This window comes from Empidonax traillii, unplaced genomic scaffold (assembly GCF_003031625.1).
Source record: "Empidonax traillii isolate 1590-97213 ecotype Southwest subspecies unplaced genomic scaffold, ASM303162v1 scaffold389:size961896, whole genome shotgun sequence".
NCBI lineage: Eukaryota > Metazoa > Chordata > Aves > Passeriformes > Tyrannidae > Empidonax > Empidonax traillii.
In genome coordinates this window covers 187,620-198,143 of record NW_020955582.1, presented here as the reverse complement: position 1 = coordinate 198,143, position 10,524 = coordinate 187,620, and the positions used below count along the sequence as shown (strand labels likewise).

General features: G+C 39.0%; 1 protein-coding gene across 5 annotated transcripts; it reads right to left on the bottom strand.

The window, feature by feature from the left end:
* Positions 1-2,696: 2,696 nt before the first annotated feature.
* Positions 2,697-9,280, bottom strand: MRPL42 (mitochondrial ribosomal protein L42). Of its 5 annotated transcripts, none has more exons than XM_027893490.1 (7): positions 9,244-9,280; positions 8,702-8,890; positions 8,271-8,454; positions 6,859-6,922; positions 5,851-5,935; positions 4,423-4,586; positions 2,697-3,192 (listed from the first exon to the last, which is right to left on the bottom strand). In XM_027893490.1, the coding sequence occupies exons 3-7, from the start codon at positions 8,350-8,352 to the stop codon at positions 3,147-3,149; spliced, it is 441 nt and encodes a 146-aa protein (XP_027749291.1). In that variant the 5' UTR covers positions 8,353-8,454; positions 8,702-8,890; positions 9,244-9,280; the 3' UTR covers positions 2,697-3,146. The 5 variants fall into 5 exon arrangements, with proteins under 5 accessions (XP_027749291.1, XP_027749289.1, XP_027749290.1 ...); XM_027893488.1 differs by having other exon boundaries at positions 8,271-8,430; XM_027893489.1 differs by having other exon boundaries at positions 8,706-8,890.
* Positions 9,281-10,524: the final 1,244 nt, after the last annotated feature.

The window sequence follows — 10,524 nt, the reverse complement described above, 5'->3', positions numbered from 1 at the left end:
CAACTTAAGTTTTCAATTACAAGGGAGAAGAGCAAGAGAAAACAGAATTCCCAAACTAACTTTCAAATGGATTTCCTTCTGCATAGAAGTGGGAAAAGAATCAAGTGGACGAATTTTGAATTCCAAGTTTTCAAGTGTAGAGAAACAAAGCTGTCTTTATGTAGTTGTTTGATACCTAGAAAATCAAGAAGAGAGCTTCAAATTACTGCAAGAGTAGTATTTTAATTGTCATGCTTCAGATGACCCCAGAAAAAGACTTAGTAGACACAAACACAGAAAGATTGAAAGAGGCAGCACAATGCAGGGATAAAACATCAATGCTATCAATTAATAACAAAATGTCAGAGGGCACACGTAGCGAATATGTGTTTTAGAGACTCAGTTTCCAGTAACTGGTCAGAAGAGAAAGTACTTTAAAGATAGCAATCAAGGACATCATAGATTTTTAATCCTCAAAATGCCTGAAAAGCATCCAAAAATGTTTGGGAAACATTGAGAAATCCAGAATTTCTACACTGATTGTGGATGTTTGATCATAAACAGGGTTAGGTAAGAATAGACAAAGGCCATACCAGAAGGTCTCTGTAAAGCAAAATGACTCTGTAAAGCAGTATTAGGCAGCAACAAGCAAAAGTATTGGAGAAAGGCGGGGGGGGGGAATAATTGAAAGTTTAAATTAGTCCAAGAATATTTTTTCTTACACTGGAGTGAAGTCAAATGGTGACAAATTAGGTCTCAGCTTTCTAAAAATAAAGGGGACTCAGTGCAATTAAGCTGGGGAACACAACAAAACACTATATGAGATGTAAGCTCACTTATATGCCAGTGTAAGTGCCAGGCACCATGACTTGATGAAAATACTAAAATTTGTTGTACTAGAAATTACTACAAACTATTTTAAAAGTTATATTCTAGGCAAAAAATCCCCACAATTATGTTCATGTGATTGAGCTTGCAAACATCCTTTGCATAGACAGCACAGACTTTCCTCCACGACAGCATGTTTGTTATGTAACATATCATTAATATGGAGCCAAAATCACTGGGCTGCTGTCAGCTTAAGCATGGACTCATATCTTACAAGCACAACAGAGCAATGAAAAACCATTATCAGCTACCCGGCATTCAGATTTAAAAATGCACTTAGACTAGCTTTGCATAAAATTTTCCAGAAGTATTTAAAGGCAGTCTTTTTACACACATCCAACATCGCATTTTTTCCACAATTTAAGGACATTCAAGGAAAAAAAGGTGATTTAGTGATAACTTTAGAAACTAACAATGACCACGATTAGAGGCTCCATTCAGTACTCAACTTCTAACAAAATCTGTAGATAACATGCTGGCAAAATAGCACTAAACTAACAGAGGAAACAAAAACCTTCCAAGGTTATCCAACTTCCTTTGGAAAGGAAATGCAATAAGAATGTATCCTATATAAGAAGTAACTATTTTCTAATTATTTACAAGGATCTGCTGGGAAGGCTTTATAAGAATGTATCCTATATAAGAAGTAACTATTTTCTAATTATTTACAAGGATCTGCTGGGAAGGCTTTATAAGAATGTATCCTATATAAGAAGTAACTATTTTCTAATTATTTACAAGGATCTGCTGGGAAGGCTTTATAAGAATGTATCCTATATAAGAAGTAACTATTTTCTAATTATTTACAAGGATCTGCTGGGAAGGCTTTATAAGAATGTATCCTATATAAGAAGTAACTATTTTCTAATTATTTACAAGGATCTGCTGGGAAGGCTTTATAAGAATGTATCCTATATAAGAAGTAACTATTTTCTAATTATTTACAAGGATCTGCTGGGAAGGCTGTATAAGAATGTATCCTATATAAGAAGTAACTATTTTCTAATTATTTACAAGGATCTGCTGGGAAGGCTTTATAAGAATGTATCCTATATAAGAAGTAACTATTTTCTAATTATTTACAAGGATCTGCTGGGAAGGCTTTATGAAGTCACTGGGATCTCTGCTGAGGCACAACTTACCAAGCCAGCCTTTTTTATCAGAAGGCTGATGCCTAAAACTGTAGATCAGAGCAAAGAATTGCCTTTTCCTGAGGGAAAAATTGCTACATGACATAGAATATTACAAAAGCAGGAACATTTAAGCACTACAAAATGCTAAAGCAATGAGGTAGAATCAGACCAAATTTCTTTAATTTAAAGCATTTTATGTAATAAAGGGTCAATCCTTCCTCCTAAGTAAACTATAAAGAGCTGGGAGTCTTCAGTGATTACCTTGCAGATTCAAAGAATAGCTACGGCTATTCCCATTTATACACAAACACAGCATCCTCACTGAGCAGTAGCTGGGGTGGAATTAAACAAACAAATGCACACAGAAGTTCTCAGGTATTTGGGAACGCTGGGTGATTTTGAAGGGCCAGTTACTATGTCTTGTTACTGTGTACAACTACCTGAAAGGAGGTCTCTTCTCACAGGCAACCAGCAGAAGGACAAGAAGGCACAGGCTTAAGCTGTGCCAGGGGACGTTTAGGTTGGATATTAGGAAGAAATTTTTTACAGAGTAATCAGACATCAGAACGGGCTACCCATGGAGGTGGTGGATTCTCCATCGCTGGAGGTTTTTAAGATGAGACTGGAACCAAGTATCTTACAAGCGTAACAGAAGAAGCAAAAGTATTCAGTTGTTTTCATAAATACCTCATACAATATTTTTCATAAACACTATTTCATTAACACCTCAGTATTCAAGCTCACCTGCATTCCTGTTACTAGATTTCTAAAGAAGAAAAAAAATTATTACCCCCAGCAAACCACCAAACCCTAATGTGCCCATTCCTAGACTTCCCATTTTGACACAAGACTTGTATGGATTCACTTTATAAACAATGAGGCTGTGACCAAGTTTAATCAGAGCACTCTAAGGCCTGTTACATGCCGTTCTCCATTATAAAACTGGCCCACGTGCTGACCAGCCACATGCACAACTGCCTCCACTGACACTACGTCTCATCAGTGCCATTTTTCTGTCAACTAGTTGAAGTAGAAAACAGTAGAATTAAGTTAAGCATGTTTTGTCATAGCCAAACATCTCACTTTCTGTAATTTTTATTTCTAATAAAGATTAACAGCAAAGTGCTGACGATCAAGTTGTCCTAATTATCGGTCTTTGGGAGGATTAGGATTCCTGCGTCTTCTATGATACCTAGAAGAAAAAAAAAGGTGCAATGAATGCAAAGACTGTGGACAGTCTTTATTTTCCTGATATTTTTGCCCCCAGTAAGTGATCTGAGGTTATACATGTAAGCAAAACACGAGATACACAAGCACTACCCATCACCACTCAGTAGATGTCATCTCTGTTGTTTGTGGAGTTACATAATGCTACTCATTTCTATTGCTACATCTGCTACAAGCACACAATAATCCAATCAGTTCTGCAGCTGAATAGGCACAAAGGCTGCTGTTTATTCTTAATCCTTTGTGTGAAGTTAATTTTATTACATGGTCAGCTCTCCCTTTGGCTAAAACGATTGCTACAGAACAGAGACCTGATGTTTAAAGGAGTTGTGCCAGACTGTGCATTAAATAGTGTAGTATTTTACAGACAAACTGAAAAACAAATTCTTAGCAACAAAATTTTCCTCTTAATTATGCATCATAAAACAAGATAGATCCTGACTGATCGTCATTAAAGTGACAGTACCCTTTGGTCATGAAAGTCCTACCATTCCATTCCTTATATCTACTCCCAAAGCACACTAATTAAAGTTTCCTGCAGACAATAAACCCCCCAAAATTTGCATGTGTTATGCCTTCACAGCTATAAAATTAGCAGCTACCAGGATATGTAGTAACATGGACTGGAAGAGAGTAGCACAAACCAGAATGCTGATTGTTTCCATTACTATATCTGAATTTACATAGTTCCTCTTTAAGCTCAGTCTTACATATTTGCACCTTTCTTCCTCCATTTCTCAATACAAGGCACACCAAGGTGCACCTTTCACCATTTCAAATGAAAAACCTCTACTGCTCTTAAATCTGAAAATCATCCAATCGAGGGCTCTTTTCAGAAAAGTTCTTTTAAGGAATAGACAATGCACGTTTCCAAGCTGTGTTTGGTTTTGTCCATTGAGGATGTTTTACATACTAGATTCTGTTATGTAACTTTAATAAATGACCCAAAGCAGTAGCTGACTAGATGGTATGAGAAATTGCTACACTGTGACAAAAGTGGGAAAGGCTACCAAAGGGACAGTGTTAAAAAAACCCTAATGAAATACAGTCTTCCATTTACACAACACTATTTAAAATTTTATGTAATAGTCCACGTATGTCACAGGACTCATCCTAGATTGAATCTGGTCATTAAATTATTCCTGTATTTCCCTTTACTTCCAAAAGGAATAAACATTGAAAAGAAAATACTTACTGTCCCACAGGATACCAACGATGTTTAGTTGTGTAAAACATTTTGCTGAGCTCTTCAATTGTAGGACCTCTTTTGTTCTTTAGCTCTTTTTCATTCAGTCTGGATTTCAAAACTTGATCAAGGTTTTCTTCTTTATTATTCACTGGGTCTGGCCGTGGTATGGGCTATAAAAACAGTAATGTATAAGTATGTCCTTTTTCTCTTTTTTTTTGAGAAAGTCAAAAAGCCAGGGTACATAAGAGTAAACTCTAATGCTGTCTAACAGCTGAAACCAAAGGAATACAGAAGAATGCCTGCAATTGTACAAGCTGTTTATTGCCCCTGCCTGCCCATCCCAAATGAAACCACCCCACTGTGGAGCAGATGTCTAGAAACATCTAATTACCTCAGGTGCTACAGATGATTATCCTACCCCTAACACCAGTAACCTTGTCATCACTATTGCTGATGTCATTCTTACAATTCACTAGCTGAATCATAAGCTTCAAGTTCTACTAACACAAAAGTATCCATATTATTCCTAATCAGAATTTTATTCATAGTGACAATCTTTGTTGCTAAAAAGCTTTTAGCTGATGTGTACCTTTGAGAAGAATGTCACTTCCTAAATTTTTATGCTCCAGCTAAGACAAAGCTGTTTGTTTTCAACTGGAAACCTAACTACTAGCACTATTACAAATATTTTTCCTTGTTTGAGTCTTTTCCACCTGGTTTTCCTGAGGCACGTGCAACTCACAGATTTAAAAATACAGATACGTAACTTGCAGGCAAAGAGCGCTAAAAGGTTTTAAGTTTCAATGGAGAATTGTCACATTGGGTACTTCAGTAAAATAGTTACCAGCTGCAGTATTTTACTGGCACATGAGAACTGGAAATTCAAACAATACACTAGAGAAGTTTATCTAGATGTTAAATCACAACACTAGGCTTACTTTCATCCATATAAAGAACACACTGAAAGTACTACTAATAGATAAAAATCAGTATTTAAAGGTTTTTTTGGCTTTTAAGAACTCCAGAGTGCTGAATGGAATTTAAAGTTTGAGTTGAAAACAGCAGCATCTGTGCACAGTCAGACACGTGCACCATAACCTGCATTCTGAACATCCTCTCTGAGTAGTTCATAGACAGACACTAGTTTTCTCTGCCGTGCACAAGGATTTGAGTGCCTTGTTTAGTTCTATTTGAGTTACTGTATCCTGTGATATCCGAGCTTTTCTTACTCTGCAACTTTCCCTCAATTTCACTAAGTTCCTCTTTGTGGCAGCGGCTGTATTCATCATTCATCTACTTCACAGACATGTTGATTACATACTAAAGAGTATCTCAGTATTTCAAATTAAAAAAGATGCCCTAAAGACTCAAACTTGTGAACTAATAAATGCTTTTACAAGAGTAAGAAATATAAATGTGTACATTTGCACATACTTTTGTATGCTCATATGGAATCTCAAGCGAAGGGTGGTAGCAGACAATTGTCTTCAAATCTGATGTCACTGCAAGTTCCACTTTGCTATGAAAATAAAACAAAGTTATAATTTTCAGAAACGCTGAACTGAGCAGTCCAAGTCCTAAAGAAAACTGGATTTGACCCTTCATTTATGAATTCTTAATAACCTTCTATATAGTCGCAAGTATTTGATCTGAACTTCCAATTTTTTGTTCCCCCAGTCATCTTCATCTTTCTTTGTGAATGGAGAGGAAAGAAGAGCTGAAAAAGTATTAAAATAAGCTGAAAATATGGGTTGGACAAGAAGTGTTTAACACTTTAATAGTTGCATATAAAACTCTAAACAGACGGGGATAATGACTGACCTCTGGGGCAACACGCCTTTATAAGTATGGCACCTACAATGAAAAAACTGGAAACAAAGCTCTGTTTGGGGTTCCAACTTTTCTATTTGGTAAAAGATGACGAACAAGATGTCCTACTGAGAATTTCTTTCTGAGAATATGGCTTTTCTCACCTTCCTTCCCTTTCCCATGACACAATAAGCTTCCTAAAACCATGGATGACATGGATTCTGTGTTTCTTACTATATTTGTATCGTTTTTTCCCATTTCTACAGAAGTTTCCTATGCAGCAGCACAAATATACCAGGACTTTGTCTTAACAATGAGCACCAGTAGAAATGACTACTCTAAGCTACTTTTGCTCTTGTGCAAGCAAAGCTGAAGGGGTACTGGGGTCATCAACATGTTGATGTCATCGATATCATCAGAATGGGTCTGTCATTTTTCATTACACTTATTTTTTGAAATGTTAACTTCACTATCATTACTATTGGAAACAGTACTTTAGCTATAATTATTACATATATCCAATACTGGCAGAAAATGTGTTTGATACCATTATATGGCAACTTCATGACAGAGAAAGTAGCCCTGGAATACACATTACATGAAAAGGACACACATCAAAGCGTGTTTACATACCAGTTGTAGTCTTCAGGGAGAGCCGAGTATGTAGATTTATGGCAAGCATGATACACAGGTCCCTCTGCAACAAGAACCCAAGTAAGGAACACTGATGTAAAAACAAGTAGAGCTGTGCCCATTTAAGAATGTTTACGTTTTCAATTTTCATTCTGTTTCAAGTCCCAATCAGGATTATAATCCTATACACTTTTAGATTAATAAAACCCAAATGCTGTCTAAATAGAAGTTCACTTTACTACACAGATTTCTAATGCAATAAAAAACCCCCACAGTATCGAGGTAGCTATGACCTATATTTACCTTTCCAATCGTTTTCCTAAGAAAATTCACAGTATGAACAAAATACCTACAGAGTTCACCATTAAGAGAATATTCTTTATATATATATATATATATATGCAAAGAACATTACCTTATGACTTAGAGGGAAGATTGTCATTTCATTCATAGCAACATTATTATAAAAATCAAAATCAGGGGCTCTGACTTGATATGTAGAGAAATGCTTTCCTCATGAGGACAGCCAACAGTGGGACTGGAGCCCAGCAGGTGTGTCCAGTCTCTGCCCTTGGAGAATTCAAAGACTCGGCAAGCCCTGAGCGACCCAATGTGTTTGCAGAGCTGACCCTGCTTTAAGGAGGAGCTTTGACCACAAATCACTCGAAGTTCCTTACCCATGGTTTGATTTACATTTTTTAATAGAATCACAGAATCATTTAGATTGAAAAAGACTTTTAAGATCAGAGTCCAAATGCAAACCTCATGTAAGGTATTAAATAGTTATGGTCCCTTACATAGGAATCACACTATAGGCATCTGGCTTTCCACAAGTTATTAAATTATCTTAGTTATTGAAAAGTTAAGTTCTGGTAAACTGCAAATAGTCTGCATTTCTTCCTAAGATTTCTTTCCCTTCCTTGCCCACTAACCTCTAAAATGTAACGTGTCCATTATATTTACTCAATTACTGTCTTTTCTACCACCTTTACTATCTCCCCTATGTCTTTTTACTGTCAACTAAAACATAGACAAAAAATCTAAAAAATAGTACTGCCTGTTTCTACTTATTCTTATAATGTTTATGTTAAGTAATGAGATTTTACTGTAGCCTTTTCTCACCACTGTTTGTAAGTCTGAAGTCTTCAATGATAATCAGTGGTAAGAGAGGTGGTCTTTACAAGCTAATTAATGTTAGAGGAGTATCCTATGTGAACCATGAAAGCTTCAAAGGAAAAAAACCCACCAGATCAAGATGTCCTTTAATTATTAGCAGAGAGCACAGACTCGGGCTTCATTCTGTTCAAACAGAAAAGTCACTTCCATGTTTCCATTACTTTACACAGTACAGGACAGAGGCTCTCAAGGAACAAATTTTTAATACAGCACTTCTACAATTCATTGCTACTTACTGTGCAGCGGGGCCTGCTTACAGTTTGCTACTGAACGCATCCAAAGGAGGCTGGACCATGTAGTTCTCAGGGACATTGCCATGCTGACAGCAGAGAGGAAACCAGTCCTGGCCTCAACAGAACTCAAAGAGACACGTATCCTTTTTCTCTGTAGAATACTCTTTGAAAGAAACCAGTTTCATAACTTGTCAGGATATAGAAGACTAACAATTAAATTTATTGAATATCTTAAGGATAAATAAAATCTGTGCAATACGTTCATTATGTCAGTTGTTTAGAGGTCCTTATTATTTACGGTACTGGTACCTGCCTTTTTAACAGTCAAAAGCATACAATACTTTATTTACTGAGAGACAGTCTTTGAAAACATTAACTTTTAAAAAAAGCTTCCAATCTTGGGTCTTCTCACAGGTTTTTCTAACGGTACTCACCCACCTAAAATCTGACCCTTCCTTCTGCACACAACATAAGAATTGTCCCTGAAACATGTTCTTCTTGTTTACAGTGTAAATACCATCACCCAGTATGAAAACAGACGTATTTAATAAATAACACCTGCTGTAGTTTACAAACTGTCTAAATTAAGTCAGGTGGTTTCATCCACCTCAAAACCAATACACCTGAAAACAAGAACCACCGTTTAGAATACCATATATATTACCCCATACTTCAGAGAAGACATCTTATGTTTTCATTGTCTACTGAGAGAAAAAAACTGCCTCAAAGAGAAACTTATTACGATGCTTAAAAAACCCACAGCTGGAGACAGCTTAGAGACACAGGACACGCGTGCCAGCGACATGCGGAAAAACGAAACCTGACACTTGAATAATTAAATATTTAACTTAAAAAAACAAACAAATCGGTAATCCGCCAAAGCAGGCACAAGAGTCCCCGCTATGAAGCCCCCGAGCGTGACCCGCGGCCCCTCCGAACGCAGGGAGCCCCCGCCGCGGCCCTGCCCGGCACTCACCTGCCCGGCACCGCCCGCCGCCCGCGCCCGCCCCGCCGGCGGAAGCGGCACCGCCCTCCCTTTCCCGTTCCGGCTCCCCCGAGGCATGCCGGGACACGTAGTGCGGGCCGGACGGCCAGGAGATCCCGACAGCAACAGTGATACCGGTACCGACACCTCCACCTGCTCCTTCCGCCCTCAGCGCTGCCTCGGCCACGGTCGCAAGCCCTGAGCCGCTGCATAATGTGGTGGAGGGAAGGGCTAGGCCGGGTCAGGGGGAGCAACGCGGACACGGAGTCACAGAATCAGTTAGGTTGGAAAAGATCTCCGAGATGATCGAGTCCAAGCTGTGACCGATCTCCACTTAGACAACTAGACTGTGGCACAAAGGGTCGTTTCTTGAACGCCTCCAGGGATAGTGACTCTATCACCCCCCTGGGCAGTCCAGTCCAATGTTGACAACCCTTTCAGACAAGAAATTTCTCCTGATGTCCAAACTGAACCTCCCCTGGCACAGCTTGAGGCCATTTCCTCTCGTCCTGTTGTCCCCAAAAATCAGGTTCGTTACCCAGTGTGCAGCAAGCCAGTAATAACCTGCTGCGGACAACACTGTCACTAGTTGCTTGGCAGAAGAGTCTGCTCCCCATCTGGCTACAACCTCTTTTCAGGTACTTGTAGAGAGCTCTAAGGTCACCCCCAAGGCTCCTATTCTCCAGGCACCCCAGTTCCCTCAGCCGCTCTTCAGAGGATTTACCCTCCAGACTTGTCACCAAACACCTGCCACTTGCCCTCAGTGCTCTCTGGTGGTCGCTGTGCTGCGTGGGCTGCAGGGGCTCAGAAACCCATAGCGCAGGCACAAGGGGCACCCCGGCATCAGAAGCAGCTGTTCAGCTGGTGGAGAGGGCACAAAGCCCCAGCAACAGGCAGCAGTGCAACTGCCAGTCCCAGGAATGTGCCATAGTCTTAAGTTACCAGCAGAATAACCCCCTCTGATCCCATAATTTGAAGAGACATCTCTAACATTCTTGGTTGTTTTCACAAGCTTGTGAGCACAAGCTGCTTGCTTTCCAGGTTAAATTGCACAACACCAGCTCCCTCTGTTCAACCTGCCAAACCCTTGCAATGCCTGTAATACCTTTCTGCAGGGAAGGCCTGAGTTTATGTAAGATAAAATAGCATGTTTCCAATATTTAAGGCATGCTGAAAACTCACCTGAATACCCCAGGTACATTGTTGTTCTGAGGCTACTTGCTTTGCTTCTTTTGAAGATTGAGTCAAAAAGCGTTTCAAAGACAAGATTAT

Coding starts and splice junctions, on each gene's coding strand:
- MRPL42 (XM_027893488.1), bottom strand. CDS start 8,758: ATGTTTCAGGGACAATTCTTATGTTGTGTGCAGAAGGAAGGGTCAGAT. Junction 8,431..8,701: donor AAGGGTCAGATTTTAGGTGG/GTGAGTACCGTT, acceptor TTTCTTTCAAAG/AGTATTCTACAGAGAAAAAG. Junction 4,587..5,850: donor TTCCATATGAGCATACAAAA/GTATGTGCAAAT, acceptor CTGTTTTTATAG/CCCATACCACGGCCAGACCC.